Below are 26260 nucleotides of genomic sequence, written 5' to 3' on the forward strand. Positions count from 1 at the left end.
ATGGTGCGGTTTTAATAGCCAACTATATTGACTATAGGCGACCAATCGTGGATATCTATGTTGCTATTTAAATAACCGACAGCAAACACCAAGTACTGTGTTCATAGATCAGAGGCTGGGATCAATTGTGTCATTTGTAAAGCAAACTACCGAGGCCTTGTGCGAGCTGGCGAAGATAACTTGGATTATTTTTAAAATTAATTTGAAAATTAAAATACTGTGATCATATGTGACTACGCATATAGATCGACGACTTATGATATAATATGGCTATATGCAACCAGGCGTAGAGAACAGTGGTGATAAAAGAGATGCCAAGATTGTATGTGAACAAAATTAATGACGCAGCAAAAGAAACTGTACCTTTATTGAAGTAAGTGTTCAATATGAGTTCCATTATATGTGTAAACATGTACACCTTTTTGGCGACAATTCGCGATAATTGATAATACAATTTTCATCCAGCATTCACGTCTCGTTTTTAAGAGCTATTTAAGAACTATGAAATAGTTAATGTTGATCTTCTGTAGACTGCGTTTACTGATTTCCATATACCAAAGTTAATTGGAGCAGCATCCAGAGACTTCGGCAAATATTTGCCATGGTCAATAAAGTTCACGTTCTACTTTTTGAGAAACTGAAGCGCCAGTTTAGATGTGTGACTTGAAACATTGTCCTGATTGAACACCATTGACTCCTGACCTTGTAGAACAATTCCGGAACTTCGAAGAAACGACTGCAATATTCTATATGTACAACTTGCAATTAACTTTAGTTCCTTCTTTGATAAAGCGAATCTGTTGGGTTTTTTTTCTTTTATAAGAGACACCATCATGTGCCATATAACCCTTTTGCGAAAGAGTCACTTTTAACGAACTTAAATTGTTTGCTTACTGTTTCGCCTTACCTCACGTAGAAAACTTTGCATTGTCCGTACGACTCACCTAAATAGAACATTTCGTGATAAGTAGTCATACAGTTTTTCCATCTTAAAGCTTTTGATTTCTTGTACTGGTGTGATCTTTCTCTTTTTCATTTGCGCCATTTTAAGCAGATGAACTTTACATTTGAGTGCGTTTCGCTTTAAATATTTTGGTGACAATCTTTAGCTTCTTTAGATCAAACACTGACTACATTTCACGTTTGGTAAAAAAAATAAACTTTTGCGATGCTAAGATTGATATTTTCTGATGACGTTCGGTGTTGCAACATTTCAACACTATCTCAATTTTGTCAAATGAAGACCAGCGTTTATATTGTGGCATTGATTCACAATACAAGCACAAATGATGGAGCACAAGGAAAGCAAATATTCCTTTGCTTTCAGATGGTTTAGTCTTCAAAAGTCCAACAACTACCACGTCCTCTTTACCACGAATTTTTCGACGCACCAATATATAATTGACAAATACCAATATTAAAACAATTTTTGATTTGAAATGATAAAGTAAAATCGATTTACACGTTTTTTAATGCGGTACTGCTTCAACGTGTATACAGATTTTTGTCCAATATAATCTGGGTGACTCTGGAATTTAAAGCGCCTATTACTGTAAACATTGGCACGAAAGCGTTGGTGCTTATTTGAATATGGAAAGAGCCAAAGTAGTGTGGCCATATGCAACCAGGGTTCGAGATTGATGGCGATATTTAAAAAGCCAGGTTCTGAGGAAATTGGCGACCAGATGTGGATATATATAGGGCTATTTAAATAGTAAACTAATGTGACCATTTTGAAACAGGCGTAAAGGTAAGGTTTGATATATAAATAGCCAAGTATGATGGAAATAGTTGACCCGACTTGGAGATAAATGGTGCGTTCTGATAAACTATATTGGCCATTTGAAACTATCCGTGGGGAATATTGGTAATATTTAAAGAGCCAGGCACTGTGGTCATGTCCGACCAGGTGTGCAGGTCAGTGGTGTTATTAAAAAGGCTAACTGATCGTGCTATAGGCGATCAATCGTGGAGACCAATAGCTAACTACTTAAGCCGATTAGGGAATATTTAAAAGCCACGACTGTATACATAGTGACCTGGGTGCGGAGATCAATGGCGCGATTTCAATATCAAAGTACTGTGGTCAAAAGAAACCAGTTTGCAAAAAGCATAGCGTGTTGTCATTCGATACCTACTTTTCAACAATAAGTCGATATTGACATTATTAGTGTATTTATTCCACCGCCATATATCGGAACCAACGTCACTAACGTTGATGTATTCAATTTTAAGTTCAAAATATAATCGCACGATTATTTGTAGATTGACATAATATTATGCATCTTGTGTACTAAAATTGTCTTTTGTCATTTTAAAATACTGAAACTTGACGGTTTGTGGTCTACGTTTTACGTTGCTTTATAATCCATACAACCTTTAGGGTAAAACTATGGACACAGTTAGTGTATTGTCTATGGAAAAGACTCGCGTTTCCTGTCGGAAAGAAATCTAATTCGAAAGTTGTTGCACAATTTCATCTTAAAAATGAAAATTGAAATGCTTATTTATGAATGCTTATTTTTGAAGGTAAAGTAAACTGTTTTCTTGTACAGCTTATCTAACTAGTTAGTGATCATTAATATTGAATCAAAATATGTGAACAGATTTTTAACACGTATTCTTTGTTTCTTAATAAGATTCTTACAATCCAACGTTTTACAATTTTCAACGTACATAGACTATAAGCATATTGCTGTGACTTAGTACATGCTATCTAAGGATGAAGAAAAATCAATTCAGTATTTCGACACTTAAATTTGAATGTATGATACAATTTAAGTAATTTAGTATGTGCTATAAATATGAATAAACTGGAAATTTGAGGTTATTCCCATGATCTATTTATATACTGATGGAAATCCTTCTATAATTAGATAACGGGATCCCTAACACTATGTATACACAATGGAAGTCATAACGTAGCTCTCAAATGACATTAAATAAGCGTATGTTGTGTGAGGAAAACAAGTAACGTACGCTTATCATTATTACTTGTAATTAACCTCTAGACGGAAATTTATAGCCACACCTTGCATTTATCTGCCCATGGGTTTTCGGTTATTCCATTGAATTATGCAGCCATGTGACTTTGTTTACCGCTGCACATTAAAGCCAATTATTAATCAACTTATTTATGTAGGAACATTTATTTAGTGGTCAATTGGTATGATCACTCCTATGTATAATGATTATTAGCTTAATATGTTTATCCGTAGAATGCATAGATCTTATTCTTGCATGTCATTGTCTCGGTCGGTATGTCCGTTGGTTGGTAAGTTGGTTGACTTTTCAATTTGTCCACATACAATATTAAAAGTTTATGCAGGAACTACTTCTAGATTTCGAAGGCATTTGAATTACAACTTAAAATATATCATCACCATAAAGTTGAAATGTGACGGGCATCTTTTTATGCCCAGTATTAAACGTGGTCCTGGACTTTTTATACATAAAATATTACACATTTTGTCAAGCAAACTACGCGTTCATTTTTTACGCTTTTGAATTAAAACGTTAAATATGTCACAACCACGATGTGTAGATGTACAAGACACCTTATTTCCGTGATTCATACGTTCCTGTTTTTTCCCTTCAACTTAGCCATTTAAATTTCGGAAGCATATACAATCATAAGTTTCTTATGCGAAATTCTTCATCATTTTTCAAGCGATTGAATTGAAACTTGAAATATGTCATTATCATAAAATTCAAATGTGCAAGACGCATTTTCCGTGCCCACCGATCAACACATGCCTAATTTATGTGGGCTTTTACAAAGCCATTGCATGACAGAAGCCTATTTGTTCTATGTTTGTGGAGCGGACTACATTTAAATTTCTCAAGCGATTCAATTAAAACTAACCATTATGTCATCACCATAAACTGCAGAGAGAGAATCATAGACAAGTATAGGCATGTCGTCGCAAAATAACAGCGTGTATTTAAAAGTACTAGGGATACATATAAACCCACAGCTTATCATAACAAAACTTCATACTGATATATGTGCACCTTATAACCACAACAGAGTCCTTCAAATAAACACAACATGGTATTATAAATACACTTACCTCCTTTATAATCACACAAGATACACCAATAAAAGTCCATTGTAAACAAGCCTTGATTACCACATGATATACAATTGTTCACCCACAACGTACAGGTGTAAGAATACGATATGCGATTGTTCACCCACGACATACCAGCATAACTAACCAACATGATATTAAATCATCATCATAATCATCATCATCATTTTATCATATTGTTTGAATAACCTTCATTATCAACATCAGTTATACAATATATGAACAACTATCTTAAACATATTATATATACATTTCAAAATGACTAGACATATGCAATTGAAATTTGTATTTACAGGTTATACTCAAGCCTCAACGCGTTTTTTGAACTTTGATTTCTTTCTGCGATGTAGCCTACTAAAACATTATGGCGAGTCTCTCTGATGTATTCACTGAGTCGGAAAGGACGAACTGGCTGAAGGCATGGTTGGCAATTGATATCGCAAAGTCTGGCCTTGAGCGGTTTGTGGACAACGCAGCTACAATTCTGCACGGCAATATATACAACGCTGTCTTGTCAAGTGGGTCAGTTGCGTGTAATGGCTGTCACATTGCTAACTTGCTGAAATGTCCCTCGCCAAGAATATGCAACAAACGAGGACCACAGGGTCTATGCATATCTATGCATGATACCGCGTTTAAACAACCACGACAATGTCCTGCTAACGTTTGTGATAAAGTATTTGTCGAAATTGCAAAACAACATAGATATTCCGACCCTTCATGGAAAAATACATTAGCTAATGACTGGGCGTCAAGTCCTTGGCAAATTGCAAAGGCTTATTTCCCTCCAGACGGTTATGCTGGAAACAGGTCGGCTCAAGATACAGACTTAAACGGAATAATCAGTTTTATGATGAACTGTAAACACTTCAATAATACGTTTTCGTTCCCCATAGCGCCAGGAAAATCACATCCACCCTGCCTTTTAACAAAGGTTAGTATATGGTTGTCATGTTGAATAAATAAATAATATATATAAGTCCCCCATAAAAAGCACATTAAAATGTAAACTTCCGTTCGAGCGTTGGTCCGCATATTAAAGTTGCATCGTTTACTGATGTTAACGGTGTTTTCTTGAAAGTTTTCACTGATATATCAACCCAAGTTTGTTTTTTTAATTGGATCTCAATGTTGTTCATACTTCAAGCGCTTGGCAAATATTTATTTTGCGACACTTTTTACCTATCAATGTATGTATCCATTAGTGAAAGTTTGTAAACTGAGTTTGTCGTGATGTAATGGATATGGTGTCTGCCTAGCGACCGGGAGGTCACGGGTTCGATCCCAGAGTCTCCCCCTGAGACACCAAGTACTGGTTCTAGGTCCAGAAAAAAGACTCGAGAGCGTTTATATATGCCTTAGGCTTTCGATGCAATCGAGCTAAAATAAATAGGTTTAAGCTAAAAGTGTGTGGATAAATTTAGCATGTATTGTGTTTTCTTAGTTAAACTGTGGATAAAAACGTTTAAATGAATTATGTTACATATGTAGTTGTTCTTTTTGATAGCAATAACCGGGTATTTTGTCTCATAAAGCGTAATGTATTATAATGTAGTATATTTTTACTAGATTAAGATTGTCTGCCCATCCACTACATATCCAAACCGGTCGTTATTGAAGAGACGTTTCTAGATATCAACGATACTGCATTTGTTGCGATTCGACCGATATTAAAGATGAATTTCATTTTATTTACATTTGCCCGGCGTTTAGAAACATTAGAAAAAAATACATTAAAACATGTTATTACAAACGCTATCTATGTATAAATATTTAAGTTTACTGCTATCAAATAATAACATATTACTTACAAAAGTATGCCTTTTTGTAAAAGAATCACTTTAAGTTCGAACATGTGTTATTTATGCAAAAATTCTTGAAATGTTCTTCTGTTTTTGTTGTTGTAATTATCCCCACGCTTTTTAAAAAACGTGGGGATATTGTGGTTATCTCCGCCGTCCGTCTGTCTGTCCGTCCGTCTGTCCGACCTGGCCACTATCTCCTCCTACACTTTAAGCACTAGAACCTTGAAACTTACACACCTGGTAGCTATGAGCATATATGCGACCCTGCACTATTTGGAATTTTGATCTGACCCCTGGGTCAAAGGTTATGGGGGTTTGGGTGGGGCCAGGTCAGAGATTTTCACTAATGTTTGATGTTATTTTACATTAACTTCTTTATTTCTACACCCATTAACTTCAAATTAATACTGAACATCTCTTATGACAATGCGGTCAATCTCAACTATGCATGGTCCCATTACCAACCCTGGTGGGCGCCCCGCCCACATAGACCACACCCATCCAAAATTGCCTTTTACTTAAACTTATTCATTTCTTCACCGATTAACTTCAAATTGATACTGAACATCTCTTATGACAATACGGTCAATCTCAACTATTTATGGCCCCATAACCAACCCTGGGGCAACCCCGCCCACATAGACCACGCCCACCCAAAATTGCCTTTTACTATAACTTCTTCATTTCTACACCGATTTACTTCAAATTGATACTGAACATCTCTTATGACGATACGGTCAATCTCAATTATGCATGGCCCCATTACCAACCCTGGGGCGCCCTCGCCCACATAGACCACGCCCACCCAAAATTACCATTTACTATCAATTCTTCATTTCTACACTGACTTACTTCAAATTGATACTGAACATCTCTAAAACAATTCGGTCAATCTCAACTATGCATGGTCCCATTATCAACCCTGGGGCGCCCCCTGGGTCAAACATGCGGCGTGGGGATACGCGTCGGCCTCTGACGTAAATAATTTGTAAATATGAGTTAAACTTTTTTACTATCTCAATTGAGATGGCACTTTTTTCATTCTGGGTTTTTGACGATGTACATTGTACATGTTTAAATTAACTCTCTGTCGGTCTGTCGGTCTGTCTGTCGGTCTGTCGGTCTTTCTGTCTGTCTCTGTCTGTCTGTCTGTCTGTCTGTCTGTCTGTCTGTCTGTCTGTCTGTCTGTCTGTCTGTCTGTCTGTCTGTCTGTCTGTCTGTCTGTCTCTGTCTGTCTGTCTGTCTGTCTGTCTGTCTGTCTGTCTGTCTGTCTGTCTGTCTGTCTGTCTGTCTGTCTGTCTGTCTGTCTGTCTGTCTGTCTGTCTGTCTGTCTGTCTGTCTGTCTGTCTGTCTGTCTGTCTGTCTGTCTGTCTGTCTGTCTGTCTGTCTGTCTGTCTGTCTGTCTGTCTGTCTGTCTGTCTGTCTGTCTGTCTGTCTGTCTGTCTGTCTGTCTGTCTGTCTGTCTGTCTGTCTGTCTGTCTGTCTGTCTGTCTGTCTGTCTGTCTGTCTGTCCGTCCGTCCGTCCGTCCGTCCGTCCGTCCGTCCGTCCGTCCGTCCGTCCGTCCGTCCGTCCGCCCGTCCGCCCGTCCGCCCGCTTGCCCGCCAGTCCGTCCATCAGTCTGTCTGTCTGTCTGTCTGTTGTCTGTCTGTCTGTCTGTCTGTCTGTCTGTCTGTCTGTCTGTCTGTCTGTCTGTCTGTCTGTCTGTCTGTCAATACTTTACCTATTGCATATTATTTTAGACGCGAGAAATAGGCAGAATTGTACGCCATTCGTCTACGTGTAAGATCTCAGACACCGATCTCCAGGACATGTTCATAACATTGACTGGCCTGTTGACTGACCCAATATGTCTAGTAAACGACTCGGCTGCACAAGAGGCTGTGACTAAATTAGTACAGGTATTGTATAACAATGTGGCGAGTTGAAACCCGTCTATGTTTGTGAGTTAATCAAACTTTGCATGAAGAACCCGTTTTATATTGCATTCATCATTATTGATTTCATTCGTTTCTTTGTTGTGTAATAAATAAAGGTGTATTTTCAGGGGGTAATGGTGTTGTTAATTTGGTAAAAAAAGAACTGTTATCTATAATTTATCCCGCATATGCAAAGATATAGATGTGATCTACATTTAATTGACTCAGTACACAATGGTTGTATCATTCGTCGAAATCTACTTGTATTGACACTTTATAATTGAAGGAGGAACCTAGCAATACGATTTTAATTGTGATTTTTACCATTTTGGGAACGGGGTCGCGTTCCTTTGCACTGGGAAATATTCATCGGTTTGATTACAAGTGTGAAATTAGTTCTGTTGATTTTTGTTAACATGATTTCAAAATTGAGAATACAATTTATTTAAATAATATATGTACAATGATTCAACGTAGATAGCTTTATTTGAGATGAATTAAATGTTGAGACTTATTTAAAATAAGTAATTTTGGAAACCTTATATTGGGAATTATTTTGATACCATTGGTAAAAAACATATACTGTTTTCCATTGTGAATGGGTCCCTATACCGGAATCGAATTTGAACGGAAAAAAAACTGAATTGCAAGAAGTATGTGAAATCTTTATCAAGTCAGCTACAAAGCCTTATATATATTTTTACGAAACATTAAACATATTTAATTGTGTTTGTTCCGAAAGCATGTATTTTTCTCTTTCTAGCTTCAAACCGACGTTCTGAAGCTTACAACAGAGGAAATTGTTGAATTGTTAGAGGCTGCACAAAACGTACTGAAAAAGGTTGAAACTATAACTGAGACGGCTGTTGATGAGATCAAGATTTACATGGAAAACTGTAGAAAGGACATGGCCACATTTAAACAGGAACTAAGTAAACACACAGGCAAATGTATACAGGAATTTGACGAAAATCGTCGGAAGTTTACAGAATCTAACTACGACCAGTCTTGCAAAGGTATGTATGACTTCAGTTTGCACTTTTATTTACTAAAATATTTAAAAAAAACAAACTCAGCGTTGGAAAATTTAGCATTTGTGTGGGACGTGATAATTTTGACAATATTCGTGGTTATTTAATTGCATTTTCAACAGCAATGTTGTATTTTCTAGTAAGTTTGCCGATTTGAAACAATAAGGTGAGAATCGATAAATCTATATTAATCGAAATGGTAATGCTGAGTATATGTAGCAATGTTAGGTACGTGTCAAACAAAATAAGTTCATCGTGAATTAAGTATTAATTATGTCTATATTGTAATAAAAAAATGGTGATAGAAATGATAATGTTTCTACAGTTAATATAAAAAATATAAATTCCATTTTTGGGACAAGCTAGAATGTGATTGTTTTGGATAACTATTTGATAAATATGTTGTTCTTCTTGTTCATCTATATATTAAAATTTGAAAATTGGTCTAGTGACAAATATTTATAATTCTTCATAGACACCAGTTTATCAATCTGATTAAAATCATTTGCAGTATAACGCAAAGATACTATCCGATCAGGTTAACATACCTCGAGTTTTACTAGAAAATTACAACAAAAGTAACATATATATCTATATCTATAAATACTGTGTTCTCTGTTTAGATTTTCAGCGACGTTTGATGACACACTACAGTGACACTTCTAGCAATGTGCCTCTTTCAAATTTGGATCAGAGTCTTGATAAGCGAATAACAGATATATATTCAACGCCAAACATACACCGAATAGAAATAAAAAAAGATGGGAAACGCGTTAAAAGGGAGCAAGCGCTGGAATACAAACACATATTTTACACAGGTGTTAAATCAAATCGGCGTATATACGTACAAGGCGAACCCGGCAGCGGAAAATCTACGTTTTCAGCTAAGTTGGTTCATGACTGGTCCCATGGAATTCAGCTTTCATCTGCAACCTCAAGTGAAACTACAGCATTTAATGATGTGTCTACTCTTCAAAAGTTTAAGTTCCTATTTTTCATCACATTGAGAGATTCGAGAGGTCAGACAGATGTAACGGAGATGATAAAGAAGCAGCTTATTGATACAACGTTTTCAGTAGACGAACGCGCCAATGTGTACAAATGTTTCGTACAAATAATTAACACTGAAACTTGCCTCGTTATACGGGAGGGTCTAGATGAATGGTTGTCCCCTGATGGCAGTAACCTAGCTGAACCTTACATGGCTGGATTTCGGAACGAAACGTGCACGATACTTACAACATCTCGACCATGGAAACTGACTGATGAACGTATCAAGAATTCGCAAATCGACAGTCTGTTAGAAATCGAGGGGATTGTTGATCCATATGAATTTAGTAAAAATATACTTCAATGCATAATTGACCAAGAAGATATGGATATAAAAGTAACTGCGGATGAATTTGAGTCATTCGTTTTTGATCGTAAGCTCGAATCATTATCTGCCTCACCAATGTTGTACACTCTTGTCATATGTACCTGGGTAAACACGATCAAGAAGAAGGAACATTTGAACAATTCGTCATTGTGTGGACTGTACACTACTCTACTTGAAAGTCTTTGTAAAAAGGCCAACAGTACGACTGGTTATTTTAACGATTCAAACCCGCCACCAGTGCACTGTTTTTCTAGCACAAGTTACCTTCAGCCAAACATTGAACACTTAGATAAGCTCGCAAAAGTAGCTTGTAAATTGCTCTTCTCTTCTGAGAGAGAATCATCTATTGTTTTCACTGACATAACATTATCCAACTATTTTTCTCCCAGCGAGTTCACAGTTAGCAAGACGTTTGCTCTCACGGCAGGGATATTAACAAGCAGGAAAGACAAAAGTCGGACAGGAAGCTCCAACTCATTTGTCCATAAAACTGTGCAGGAACTTCTCGCAGCATATCATATCGCTTGCAATGTATACACCATTGATGACGTCATATCCAGTTACCTTAAACTCAACAATACATCATATCTCGAATTATCGCAAGTTTGCAGATTTTTGTGTGGAATGAACATCTCTGCTGCGAATAAATTGTCTGCTTTGATGGATCAATATCACGTTATCCACTGCAATGAATGTGATTCTGTCTTCTCTTTCGACTGGAATTTCAATGGTCCATGTACGTTTCAGCGTATCATTGAGTCTGGAATCAGAGAGGCAGTAGCCAACAAGCAGGAAGGCATACAGCTGAAACTCAGTCACTTTTTTATTGATAAAAGCAACATACGAGAATTACAGGACATATGGCCTACAAACACATGCAATGTCCATGTCGTATATGTAAATATGGTCATGAGTGACAGCCTGAGTTCACCTGCATGTGGCGAGTCTACATCTCATTTTGAGCTGTCATCGTGCCACTCTTTAAGGCGGTTGTTTCTATATGGCAGCGGCATATTGCTGAGAGGTAAAAATCACAAATATATACGATATACCATAAATGTCATTTAATGACAGTTAATGACTACGATATCGTTGCACGTGATATGTTACTGTTAACAACAGTTACTGAAATCGATTTCAGTTTTATAAATTTGTTATAGGTGATTGATTTATAGTTTTATACTGATCTTAGCCACGTGTACTTTTCGTTAATTGAATAGCATTAAATCACAAGACAACAGTTCAAAACGTACCTGAGCGAAAATCATTTCGAATCGTGCCTTTAAAATGTATGTTGCTCATAAGAAAGTACATAAGTTGAAGTGTTGTTAAAATGGATTGAAAATGAAAAGATTGTATGATCTTTGAACTCGTTAAAATCGTTTGCAGTGAAACTTTTATCAATTGAATATCGTTTAATGATAAGCAAATAGTACATTATACGTACACTATATTTACAAGTATTGCCTGTCCTTCCATTCACAACGCAAAGCAAGTATTTACATAGATTAAGAATATTAGTCATGTGATAATTGTATGACTTCTCAACAAAGACCCGGACTTCGGGGTTATGATGGATGATATCAGTCGATTCATTTATCATCTTTATCTTCGCCTGTGATCCCATCTGATACATAGGCCGCTAACCAGCTTCCTCCAGGCGTCTCGGTTCTGGGCGAGTCTCTCCAGCTGTCCCCATGTTTGGCCCATCTGTTAAGCATCTGCATCCAGGTCACGACGATTCATTTATATCACCTATTTATTAAACAATTTATTTTAATTCGATTGCATAGAAAACCTAAGGCTTATTTGAAAAGCTCGATAGTCCGTGTCCTGGGCACGGCGACCTTGATAACCACTGCATAATACGATTCTAGTTGGTTTCTAAATGAAAACAAATTACTTTATTCTGTAAACAGCCACATATCATATGCTTAAATATCTGGTTTTAAAACGTTATCAGCAAGGGAAATTTTACACTAAATGTTGCAGCAACATAAATCTTGTTCAAACACCAAAGAAAAATACGACCAAGTTCTACCTAAATTATAGAATGATGATTATTTTTGGCCTGGGGCGAAGCCCCTAGGCCATAGTACTGATACCGATTTTTGAGACAAGCTGACTTAGATGGCTGCCAAAACAATCACGAATGAATGAATTTGTGAAAGTACGATTTACCACTTGGCGGTCATTCATGCGCAATCAAAGAAGACGTACCTATACAAACAAATAGGTCCCTGCAAAGAAGTTCTCAAAAACCCGCATTGTAAATACAGAATATCACTATATAACATGACAGTGTTATAAAACTAGTAAAAAAATATTATTAAAGCAAAATTGCTAAGCATTGGGTACGACATAGTTTTTATTATTGTTTGCATATTCATGCGAGAATAAGTTCCTCACTTGACGGTCTAGGCCGAAAATATACGAGTGTCTACGGAGACAGTAAGAAGATTTTTTACTGATACATTTTTCGGCGTAAGCTGTATTAAGCCAGCTTTTCACCCTGACTTGACCTTTGTATGTGTCCAATAATATTCAAATAATATTTCCCGCGGCTAGGTACGAATGAATACATTTCATTTATTCCATTGGCTGATTTGAGTATAACACCAGAACATTGGAAACATATCCGCGTCTTTGTAACACTGTTTTACTGCATGAAACAATTTTATCTCTAATCAAAAGGCTCAATAGATAGAACAGTTTTACAATCAATTTTCGACATAAATACAGTTTGTGCTTTCACCTTTTATTTTCAGAGAATTACCAGCGCAAAAGCGTTTATACTAAAGGCTATATTCTCATATTTAGTACTTACTTGCATTGCATTTCAACCCGCGAGGTTTCGGGTCAATTCGCGGCCAGTGTGTGAAAGTCAGATTTTATATACAGTTCATCACCGGAGTTCGCAGAAGGGGTTTCTTTTCATTGATGGAAAAAATTGGAATCTATGCGATTTTTGTCTGATGGAGTAAATAGTTCGTTTAGTCGCTTTGTCGATATATCAATATTTTAGGCACAGCTGTTGCCTTGGTCGTGTACAGTTGGCGTAAACAAGCCGTCGTTTCAGCAGCAGAATTGTTACCTAACTTTAATGCATTGCATTCCAATCCGCAAGGTATCAAGGTCAGTTTGCGGTCAGTTGCAGAAATCTTTATATAAACGCCGTCTAGTAAACTTTGTTCACTTGAAGTCTGTTTTGATCAGAAAGATACTAAATAAAGATATTCGGCGATATTGTTGTGGTATGTCAATCATCGATTTTTAATATGGTTTCAACATTTGCATGATAAGGACCAATTTTGATAAAAATAATTAGAAATATTTATCCATTTAGACCAGTTTATTAAGCATGAGCACAATAATTCACTATACTATAATTATGCAATTAAATAAGATTCGAGTATTGCCGGCTGACCTATATGCACTCGTTTATTTTCATGTTTCTTGTGTTTTTCTATTCTGTAAATATAGATATCTGAGTAATAATATCACATAAAGCAAATTTAACCACGAAATCTTACGCAACACCCCGTTATTGATTTGCTTGTGATGTAGCTAAGAACTGCGCAGAAAAAAGGCATCCGCTACTTTTTATCTCATAGAGATAACTTTTGATCGTCCATAAACATCGACCACAATCAACGCCGTATATCTTTTTTAAAGATATTTCTTGTTTAAGGTATTAGCACTCTAATGAACTTCGTGCAATATCGCATTCTTTCTTACATATCCGTCACTCCGAACGCTGGACTGTGCGGAAAACTAAGAATATTCTATAAATACGCTATGAAATACTAAATGTAGGACCCGCTAAATACAAAGACAAGAAATATGGCCGACATTGTACCTGACAGATTGGGTCGTTTAAAGAAAAAGCAATTTGCTGTATTGAAAGAGAACAATTAATAAAAGTGTTATTATTGTTCATATTAATGTGACTGTAGTTAATGATAAACGTCAACTAATGCATGGCAGTGTTGATATTTATGAAGAAAACGATTCCTGGAAATACAAATGTCAAACGATTGAAAATTTCGACCACTGTGAAGAATAACGTTTAGAACCCGTGTCATTTACACAATTTAATATGTTCTTGAGCAGTAAAAGGGGATAAAGTGGATTTATGATTGTGTGATGACTGTAGCCATGGTTATCGTACGGCAAAAACACATCACGTTAGAAGAGTCTTCAACTTTTCAAGAAAGGAATGCCTTGTTGTGCTATCAACACAAAGCTCGGAACAGGAAGGTACATGGATTACAGTATGCAATATTGTTTTCAAGTATAACAGTTTCATTATTCATAATTGGAGTTCATGCGAGAATAAGTTCCTCACTGTACGGTCTCTAACTACCGTTTCGCGGAGTTTGTCTAAACAAGAGCAACTTGTTTGCCATTAATAATAGTTTTACTTTGAGCTTTAATACATGTAAAAATATATTATTGAATCAAAATTGTTAAGCATTGGCTACGGCATAGTTTTTATTGTTAACATATTCATGCGAGAATAAGTTGCTCACTTGACGGTCTCTAACTACCGTTTCGCGGACTTTGTCAAAACAATAACAACTTTTTTGCCATTAACTTTGAACTATAATCTAAACCAATAAAAATAATTCAGTGGAACTTTAATTTTCCGTATTTTCTCTTGATTTTTACATGGTTTAAATTAACCTCAGTTTTAATAACAATGAATACAGTAGGGCACAGTCCGTCAGTTGACAGTGACAATTTTCGGATAAACTTCCTGGTTTTTGTCAAAGGTAAATTAAAATAAGTTTTTCATTTGATTTTCTCATTAAAAAAATCAAAGTTGGTCATAAAAGATGGAATTTCATGTTTAATGAATCTATTACACTAATCATGATGTTTGTATGAGCCGTTTTAGCGGTCATAACGACGATTTTAGACGCTGTTTATGTGTCTGTTTGCCTAGGTAGTTGTCAAAATCTTAAACACTTCTCAATTATCATTTGTTGTTGAACTTTTCTATAATGACAATATTAACATTTCGTTGAACAATTTACGGGCATATATTCCATTAGATGTATTCTACTTTCATTTTATGTATTTAAAATTATTGTTTTACATTTAACAGACTGTGAACTGAGCAAGGTTGTATTAAAAAGTACATATGTAATATCAAATTTATGTTGCAAATCTTTGTGCAATCTCACAATGACAGGTTAGCGATGACAATTCCTTGCGAAATGATAGCTTTAATGCATATGTCAGGAATGTGTTTAATTACAATGTATAATTGATTATTTTTATTGGTACATATTTAAATGTTTCTATTCTTGTAAAAATTTATAGTTTTGAATGTCAATATAAATGGTTGTGTTCATGATCAAGTTTAACATGAAAGCAATGATGATCTGAGATTCATAACAATAAATAAAGAAAGTAGAAAGAAAAAAATATCTTTCTCATAAAGCACGACCAACTACACAAATATGTTGTAATGCTTTTGAAACTTTATATTTTCAATGAATTGTCAGACATGACCAAGAGGTTGCAGCTCAAGAAAACTGATTAAATGTTCTCAGTCAATATGTGTCTGGACTATCGGAATATCGTTAAGATTGTATTGAGATGTAATACTTCAGCAGACCTTTGTTTTCATTGTCATATATTATTTTCAACTATAACACAATCATACATAAATATTTTGCTATATTTTATTTATTCAGGGGCAGAACCTACTACCTGGTAGTTTCAATGATGAACTATCATGATATAGGGCTAAAAGATGGATGTGCCAAATCCACCTCATGAAAAACAGATTGGGCAAAAGTGGAGTGCGAACACAAAATGATGTGCTGCTAAATAGCAGGTTTGATATGATTTACACTTACACAATAAGTGAAACTCCAGCTGCTGGAGCAGTATTGAATTTTCATTAAAAACAATTAGTAGGTCCTTTATTTAAGGCAAGTGACCGATTGCCCAAACAGTACAAAACAGCACAATACAGCACAATACAAACCAACATAAACACAAAATATGAATAAAACTGGGGTCACCGCCTTTGAACGGTCAATGCAAAGCACTGGGGGTTTAAACTTGGTTATAGAGCGCTCAACCTCACACTTGGCCCAGCAATATTCATAATACATTTAAGTGTAAATAAAATTTAACGTCATAGCATTGTAACTCAAATTAAACAATAATAAAAGGGAATTAAAACGCATTCAATTTAATTACTATTTAAAGCATTAAGGCAAAACTAAAACATGACATGGTTTTCAATTTCAATAAATTGTTGACAAGCCTATGGTATCTACTGGTGATATGTATTTTTTATGTGTTTGTTTAAGGTTTCTAATCAGGCATTTTTATTTTAATTATTGCAGATCTTTACAAGTGAATTAGGCAAATCCTGATGCAACCTGAGCTTACCAAGTTTACTGACAGTTTGGACTCTGTGTGGATGATAATATGGACAATATATTGTGTTCATGTTGTTTTGTGATTGACATTTTTTAACAGATAAGATTTTTTAATCCAGACTTAACAGGTGATTTTTCTTCAAAGAATAAATACATTACTTTTTTATTGATGTGCATGAATTTGAGTACAAAATATCAACAATGTGTATCTTGTGTTGTTTTCCAATCAGTCTGTCATCCATAGGTAATATATTAAGTATGAGAAGGGAATATTTTATTTTTACATTTTTGTTGTTTCTGCACACCATGTCAGATACATGAAAATATATTTTATGCCCCCAACGGGCGGCATATGGTTTTCGCACTGTCCATCTGTCAGTCTGTCTGTCCTCCGTAACACGTTTTGTGTTCACTCTCTAATTCAAGTAGTTCTAATCCTATCTCCAAACTTGGTCAGAAGTTGCATCCGAATAATGTATAGGTCAAGACGAACATGGGTCATGCTGGGTCAAAAACTATGTCATAGGGTCACTTAGTGCGTTTCAAACATTCAGCATGGTGTCCGCTCTCTAATTCAAGTAGTTTTCATCCGATCTTTCCCAAACTCTGTCAGAAGTTGTATCTACATAATGTCTACGCCAAGTGTGAACATGGGGCATGCCGGGCAAAAAAACTAGTTCACTGGGTCACTAAGTGCGTTTTAAACATTCAGCTTGGTGTCCGCTCTCTAATTCAAGTAGTTTTCATCTGATCTTCACCAAACATCTTCACAAGTTTTATCTAGATGGTCTCTAGGCCAAGTTCGAACATGCATGCAAAGAATTGGCAGAAAAAAAACATCTACAAACTGCAGCAGATGACATATGTAACAAACAAAATAAAAATATTGAACACCTGTTATGTAGCAAACTAATAGTTAAATAAAATAAAGGCGATGTATATCTCAAAAACTTTTGCACACTTATGCTTTTATGTAGTGACAAAGTTACAGTTGGGGGCATCCGTGTCGTGTGGACACATTTGTTTGATTAATGATAAACAACTCATCATAGTGATCTAACTATAAAATGTTCTTTACACGATAAGAAATACATTGTATTGTATGCCTGCTAATATTGTGGTCTAAAAATAATATCACTAATACTGTTGTAGTTCATTTAAACATCAAGATATGTGATGTTAACGTATGTGTTCATGTTATGTTTGTATTTGATTTATTTTTACATGTTAATGAATATTTTGGTGTTTAAAATTCAATCTATAGTGAATTAATTAGTGACGTGTGCCATTAAATATGTAGTGCTTTTTGCTTTTATTTTGTTAAGTTGAAAATCATGTTTTTGAATCTCTATGTATGAAATGCACTAGTGAATTTGGTTTGACACTTATGCGAAGATTAATAATATATTAACTTCAAATACATTGTTGATCACAAACAGCATGTATATGCAATCCACACATTACTGTTTCCATAGCAACTGTTAACTTAATGTATTTTGTCTACTTAATTTTATCAATCATGGAACAAAATTGAATTGCTAAATAAACAAAATAATGTCTGGCAGTACAGACACACAACACAAATTGTATCATGAGGAGTTATTCGTTTTAGCTGTACACAATGTTCAATTTCTGAATACACACCTTTTTCCAGAAAATGTGCATATATTTATGTATATAATAAACATGTTAATGATGTTCCATATCTGTCCAGAAAATATTTTGTTGATTTTCTGTGCCGTTTTTGGCTTAAATTCTTTAAAATAGTAATAAATATGAAAAAAAGAACATTTTTGTTCCCATGGCAACCCTGAGTATTTACGGATTAATTTTAGTACCATTAATTCCGTACTTTGAAATTAATTATGTTCATCCAGAACATTTTTAAAAAATGCAGCTGCAGCCTTGATTTTTATAAACCTGTTTATAATAATGCATACACATACTAAATCAATAAATAACTTCCGACAAAATGTCTTCTTAAAAAAAGATAGTTTGACTATGTATAAAGATATTGACATCTATATACATAGTCGAACTATCTTTTTTTAGAACTAAACTTCTTCCCAAGCACACTAAATCTAGCCCCAGGCCTTCAGCGCCTATGGCGCTTTGATTTATTATGCCGATACCATTTTTTATACATTTTTCATAATATAAGCCTATCCGTTCCTACACTAATTATTATTTCTGTTTTGAAATTGGCTTAAAAAGAAGGTGAGAAATGTAACAATTTAAGTGAATGTTGCTAGAAAAAGAAGTTTAAGATATGTTTATATAAAATCAATGTCGAACTGACGAGAATATTTCCGAAGAAGGATTGCTTGTATTGCTACTTGTGAGATCATTAACATACTATGATTACATGAAAGTTTTCTCAGTTCTCCATCGTCGGTCTCCTGATTGTGAGCTGGACGTGCATACATGTAGAGGGTGCAAACGCAATTCATTACCACATGCCTTGGGTTCATGCTTCCCTCATCTAAGGTAACAGGTGGTGTCGTTTGGAAACCTCTTTAAACTCCTTTAATCCGGTACCATTAAAATGTTTAAGGGCATCGCGTAGATATGTTTGGAGTTACTTCTTAACAATTTCCGTTGACAACCCGTGTTTCCGTTCGGTAAGACTTTAAAAATGAAACTTGTATCTTATGGACTGGTATTTCAGGAAGGAGAAATATTCTCTGAAGTCTGCACGCTCCTTCTCAAACGCTTTCGCTCGACTCATCATCTGACCTTATCATGACATTGGCAGCTTGCTAGGCATCACGTATTTTCAACATCCTTTCCTCATCACTATTTATTCTACTTGCTAAACATATACGTTGATTTATATACTTTACCACCGACATCCATTCCTCAAACTTAACAATACATAATATATTATGTTATACAAAGCCCAAACGAATGCTCATTATTTTAGACATTTTATTATATGATCATGGGTGGTGCATCTTACTCTGCCATTTTGAACTCGACTTTTCGAAGAAAAATGAGAGCTATACTACTCGCCCCGGCGTCAGCGACGGCGTTGGTTAAAGTTTTTTATAAGTCAAATAACTTTAACGCTATCAAAGATAATTAACTCAAACTAGCTATTGCATTCAGACTTGGAACACTCGCTAACTATCATACAGGGAATGTACATGACAAGTTGCATAACTCTGGTTGGCATTTTGACGGAATTATGGCCCTTTTTTGACTTAGTAACTTTGAATATTTGAAAAGAAGCTAATTTTGTTTAATGCAAATTAGCCTGTCAATTTGAAAGGGCATGTTTTATCGAAAATAGGACACTCTTCGCATAGATTTGGATGTGAACGGACAGAGAGAGGTCCAGTCATGTAGTCATAAGACTGTGTTTATCTTACGTAATCTCGGACGAATTTTTGAATGTAGAATTGTATATATTGAACAATTAGGTATATATAAAGAAATTAAAATGGATATTAAATTTGACTTGAATTAATCTATGACTTTGTTGATGTATATATCTTCCCACGTTATTATACAGATGAATTGACAATAAGAGAATCGAACCTACTTTCCATATTCGGCATGTAATAAACTGCAGTCTATACGATTCACGTCATAACGGCAATTGCTCATGACGTGTAATCGAATGATTACGTGACATAGACAAAATAACTCTGGAAGACATATCCGGTCAAAAATAAATACTGCTCCATTACAATCCAGGTTTAAACTTATATATATCATGTTTGTTTATTTTGTTTTCATTCGTCTTTATTGTTTATAGTTGATACTTGATTAGTGTTGCTTCCTTTCCTAGTTGCCTCCTTTCAGAATGAATTAACTTCGTCATTTATCTAACGCCCTAAGCAACTTTACAATTATTGATGTGCTTAAACCAAAATGCAATGTAAATCGTATATGTCACTTGTGAAATATAAAACACATGTCTGGTATATTCGACCAAAAACATCACACTTGCTAAATGTCTTATAATCGTCTGCTTAGTTTTAAAGTCACATACGTTGTGATACTTAACTATTACCACCGTTCATCATCGCCATAATAAAGTTACAAATTAGAAATACTTCCGGATATCTGATCATTTGTTATAAAATTATTGCGGTAGAAAGTTATTGTAACTTAATGGATTGCCTCCCATTGAACATGAAATATATCTGTTGTATTTATTGATAATTGAAAGTGTATCAGTGTATATAATACGACAATATAGCGAGCAACATTTTCCAAAAGGAGACTAACATGCCAACTTGTAAATAATACAATGAAATATACATGTATCAATTAAAAACGTTGCAGCCTTCCGGATGTTATATTAACAAAATACCTTTTTAGCATCCGATCAATAATATTAATATTATATTGTGGGTGTCAATATGAACATGTGCCTTTCATTAAAGCGACATGTAAAGAGATTTTCGATTTTTGAGAAATATAATAAAATCAATTACCTGAAAAACGAAACATTTGAAATAGTTTTAAATAATTATAATAGCAAAGCAAAATAAATAACCCGGTACCTCTAGAAGGAAAAGCTGACTGCACCAAGCAAATTTTTTAAAATCTTTTTCATTATTAGAATCGTGAATATTACGTACGTTTTGCTAAATAATCGATAAAAACGCATTATTTTTTTAAGATTTTGATTGATGATTATTAATAACCGAATTTTTATGTTTCACTTTTCATGTCAAAAGCGTTATTTTGTTAATTTTCAGACACAGCCAGCTCGGTCGCGACGGGATTTCCGGTTTCGATTACACTTAACAACGCATATCCAGCCAAAGGTTTAGACACTCCCCTAGAACTGCCGTTAATAGAACATATTTGGCTGGATCATGTCAAATGTTACTCAACCTGTCTACGCAATTTGTTCAGTACGCTGTTGACACTCAATCATTGGGTGACGTGTTGTCTGCTATATTGTGACATAACATCGTGTGTAGAGGGATCAGATGTATGTACATACGCATTAAAAACGACGATTTCATTCGACGAATTAAATGAATTTTACATGGAGTATTTAGTGAATGACAGTCCCGGTCTATGGGATGCTCTTCATGGTCTGAATATCAAGAGTCTTAGTCTGGGTTATGAGGAACAATATGATACATTAGATTTGAATCATACCGAACTGTTCTCGCAGTTTTTATCATCACTTACAAATCTGGAAAAGCTTAGTATTGCGATGGGTTGTGACTTTGCAATTGTGTGCAAGGCTCTCCATGGCATGAATATCAATGATCTGAATCTGCGTTTGAGTTATAAGTGTGATTTGACAGCGAACTATTCAGAGTTATTGTCACAGTTTTTATCATCTCTTATACAGCTGGAAAGGCTTAGTATACATGTACAAGTCCGACCCGGTGTTTGGGAGGCTTTCCGTGGTTTGAATATCAAGAGCCTCAGTCTGAGTCTGGGATATAGGCAGGGAGATTGGACAGTGAATCATGCAGAGTCGTTGTTGGAGTCTCTATCATCGCTCACACAGCTGAAAACACTTAGTATTAGTGTGCATGGAGACATACCCGATCTGTCGACGGTTCTCCGTGGTCTGTATATTAAGAGTTTGCATCTGGACTTGCAGGAAGATACGACGTGGGAAGGTTTCACAGTGGATCGTGGAGAGTCTTCGTCGAAAACGCTTGACTTTACTGTGGATGGAGACAATCCCGATCTGTTGGGGGCTGTATGTGGTCTTAATATCAAGAGTTTGTGTCTAAGGCTAAGGCACCGGGAAAGTGGTTTGAAAGTTGATCATGTGGAGTCATCGTTGCAGTATCTAATATCACTCAAACATCTGGAAACGCTGAGTATTTGTGTGGATACTGACATTCCAAGTCTTTGGAATGCTCTCCGTGGTCTGAATGCCAAGAGTTTGAGTCTGACTGTAGACTGCAGAGAAATAAATCATATTGAGCTATTATGGCAGTCCCTATCATCGCTTACGCAGCTGGAAACACTTAGTTTTATTACGTGTTGGAAAGAAAGTTTTAGTACGTGTTGGAAAGAAAACACGCCTGGTCTGTGGAAGGCTCTCCGTGGTCTGAATATCAAGAGTCTGAGTGTGGATGGTAGGTATGCTGATTGGATAGTGGATCATGGTGAGTCGTTGTCGGAGTCTCTATCATCGCTCACACAGCTTGAAACACTTAGTATAAGTGTGCGTGGTGGTAATCGCTATCTGTTTGAGGCTCTGTGTGGACTTAATATCAAGACTTTGAGTCTGCGTATTTCGTATTGCGTGGATCATGTAGAGTCGTCGCCGCAGTATCGATTATCACTCAAGCAGCTGGACACGCTGGATATTAATGTTGATTATAACAGTTCAATTGTTTGGAATGCTCTCCGTGGTCTGAATGTAAAGAGTTTGAAGCTGAGTAGTATGTGGAGTGAAGGTTTGAGAGTGAAGCATGATGAGTCGTTTTCGCAGTTTTTATCATCGCTCACACATCTGAAAACACTCAGAATTGCTTGGGATAGATCAGTTCGGTGGGAAAATCTCTGTGGACTGAATATCAATAATTTGATTTTGGAAGTTTCTAAGGATTTAGGAGAGGATCATGTAGAGTTTTTGTCGCAATTTTTATCATCGCTCACACAGCTGGAAACGCTTAGTATTAGTGTATATGAAGACAGTCCCGGTCTGTGGGAGGCTCTCCGTGATCTGAATATAAAGAGTCTGAGTCTGAGTGGTATGTTCAGTCAAGGTTTGAGAGTGAAGCATGTTGAGTCGTTGTCGCAGTCTTTATCATCGCTCACACAGCTGGAAACGCTGAGTATTAGTGTATATGAAGACAGTCCCGGTCTGTGGGAGGCTCTCCGTGATCTGAATATAACGAGTTTGAGTCTGAGTGGTGGATGGAGTGGAGGTTTAAGGGTGAATCATGTTGAGTCGTTGTCGCAGTCTCTATCATCGCTCAGACAGCTGGAAACACTTAGTATATGTGTTTCAGAACAGAGACCCGGTCTGTGGGGGGCTTTTTGTGGTCTGAATATCAAAATACTGAGTCTGAGTGGAATTTATAAAGTGAAAAATGTTGAGTTGTTGTCGAATTCCCTATCATCGCTCACACAGCTTAAGACACTAAGTATTATAGTGGAAAAAGACAGTCCCGGTCTATGGGAGGCGCTCAGTGGTCTTAATATCAAGAGTCTTAGTGTCAGTGATAAGTTGAATGGTTTACGAGTAAATAATTAATCACAGCCTCTGCCATCTCTCACACAGCACGCTTCGTATAAGTGTGTTGGTAGACAGTCACGATCTGCAGGAGTCTCTCCATGGTCTGAATATCAAGAGTCTGAGTCTGGGTAGTAACAGTGGAACAGTTTGAGAGTGAATCGTGATGAGTCGTTGTTGCAGTCTCTATGATCGCTCATACAGCTGTAAGCGCTTACAATATATATGTATACATATGTCGACTAACAGCCATCTAAATCATTGAATAAACATCTACTGTTATAAATTACATTAATTGGAATTATGCGACCGATTTAACACGATGTCTTAATGAACTCAGAAAGTTGAGAGTAGGCTGGATTTGTTTACCTCGTTTGACTTAAAAAAAGTATACCACAGGAATACACTGATATCCAACATACACTAGAAAAACTGAAGAACGCTATTGTGAAACGATCCCGAATATACAACAAGACACCTGGATCAGATAAGTGAACATATATGTGTAGTATTGGTGTTGTTGATCTGATAAGTGGCCGTATATGAGTGATATTGGTGTTGTTAGTGACGATTACAGCGTTGATAGAAAGGAGTATAACGAGTTCTTTCGGAACATTTTTCAGGACGCTATCGTATATGTGTGATATTAGTTTTGTTGATCCGATAAGTGGTCGTACATGTGTGATATTGGTGTTGTTGATCCGATAAGTGGTCGTATATGTGTGATATTGGTGTTGTTAGTGAAGATGACAGCGTTGATAGAAAGGAGTATAACGATTTCCTTCGTAACATTTATCAGGACGCCGTCGTATGTGCGTGATATTGGTGGTGTTGATCCGATAAGTGGTCGTATATGTGTGATATTGGTGTTGCTGCTCCGACAAGTGGTCGTATATGTGTGATATTGGTGTTGTTAGTGACGACGACATCGTTGATTAAAAGGAGTATAACGATTTCCTTTGCAACATTTTTCAGGACGCCATCGTATATGTGGGATATTGGTGTAGTTGGTCCGATAAGTGGTCGTATATGTGTGATATTGGTGTTGTTAGTGACGATGACAGCGTTGATAGTTAGGAGTATAACTATTTCCTTAGTAACATTTATCAGGACGCCATCAATCGAATTTCAATGCGACTTCAGATTACCCCAGCCTCGACTTCATGAATGCATGCGGCTTTCATGATGATGATGATATAATCGCATGTATTACTAATGTGGGAAACAATCATTTTGTTGATATTGTGTAAATACACAAAATACAGGGACATCTCAAATATACGTCGCCGGATGAAGTTGTTTATGTCAAAGATTGCATTACGAAGTATTTGTATCAAATCACAGTGTTTAAATTCAACGTGTAAAATATCATATAATATTATTGTTTTAATTCTAACATGATATATGACTAGTTTACTGGTTTTCTTACACGCTTGAAAATGAGACCTATTTGTGTCATATATGCTACCCATTTTTAAGATATACATTAAGAACAACGTTTTAGTATTGTAATACTAACACAATCACCTTAGTTCATTCTTAAATAGTAACTTTTAATGACTTTGATATGACTTAACGTTTACTGCTTCAGCACAACTAAAATATTGCAAGAAAAAGTAACTAAAAACATTGTTTATATAGTTTACGTATTGTTTAATGTTAGTGTATTTTATTTTTAAATTTATTCGTTTATTTCAATACATTGTGCACATAAAATAGAATCACACATTTTGTCTAGTATGTTTTTATGTTTGTGCATCAGATCTGACTGTATGAGACATGCTATATGTTTCAAATCTGCTGACAAACAGGAGTTTCACTGATGAAAAATTTGTTATGTTCTTCCTCCTACTCATGATTGGTATGCTAATTTCGATAAATCAATATAATAAAATTAGTGCAGATGCGTTTTTTTAAATAATTATTTTATGTTATGATTATTGGTGGCTGTGGTCACATTGGTTACGATTTAATAACTTTCCAGTTGCTATACGACAGGACGATGATTATGATGATGATGATGATGAGATGATAATGATGATGGTGGTGGTGGTGATGATGATTATTATTATTATTATTATGACGATGATGATGATGACGACGACGACGATGCTGCTGCTGCTGCTGATGATGATGATAATGATGATGATGATATTTTAACTATGGATCATTTGACTGTTGACATAGTGATCTACCAAGGTCTTTAGACATGCAATAACTAACCATTCCAAAATAATAAACAAACAAAAACAATTGAGAAAACGTTTATTCATTGAATTTAATGTATACTCGTAGATTAATAACTATACATACACAGTTCTGTCATTTACAATAAACATCATAAGTGTTGTAAGTACATATTTTAACTATGGATCATTTGACTGTTGCAAATAAAACAGAATTATCATTAACATGATGAAGGCACTCATTGCTACCGATAGTTCACAGAATATTATG

The 26260-nt window shown here is 35.7% G+C and overlaps 1 protein-coding gene and 1 long non-coding RNA gene across 4 annotated transcripts; both read left to right on the forward strand.

Moving 5' to 3' along the window:
- The first annotated feature begins 2427 nt into the window (after positions 1-2427).
- On the forward strand, positions 2428-25707 carry LOC127842275 (uncharacterized). 3 transcript variants are annotated; one of them, XM_052371708.1, is made up of 7 exons: positions 2439-2529; positions 4390-5028; positions 7640-7798; positions 8580-8832; positions 9471-11249; positions 21342-23278; positions 23441-25707. In XM_052371708.1, the coding sequence occupies exons 2-7, from the start codon at positions 4459-4461 to the stop codon at positions 23822-23824; spliced, it is 5082 nt and encodes a 1693-aa protein (XP_052227668.1). In that variant the 5' UTR covers positions 2439-2529; positions 4390-4458; the 3' UTR covers positions 23825-25707. The 3 variants fall into 3 exon arrangements, with proteins under 3 accessions (XP_052227669.1, XP_052227668.1, XP_052227667.1); XM_052371707.1 differs by having other exon boundaries at positions 21342-25707; XM_052371709.1 differs by lacking the exon at positions 4390-5028 and having other exon boundaries at positions 2428-2529; positions 21342-25707.
- Positions 13572-18331, forward strand: LOC127842288 (uncharacterized). Its single transcript, XR_008031531.1, has 3 exons — positions 13572-15000; positions 15931-16073; positions 16594-18331. It is a non-coding gene; the product is annotated as an uncharacterized LOC127842288 (long non-coding RNA).
- Positions 25708-26260: the final 553 nt, after the last annotated feature.

The sequence above is a fragment of the Dreissena polymorpha genome, chromosome 8 (assembly GCF_020536995.1).
Source record: "Dreissena polymorpha isolate Duluth1 chromosome 8, UMN_Dpol_1.0, whole genome shotgun sequence".
Classification (NCBI taxonomy): Eukaryota; Metazoa; Mollusca; class Bivalvia; order Myida; family Dreissenidae; genus Dreissena; species Dreissena polymorpha.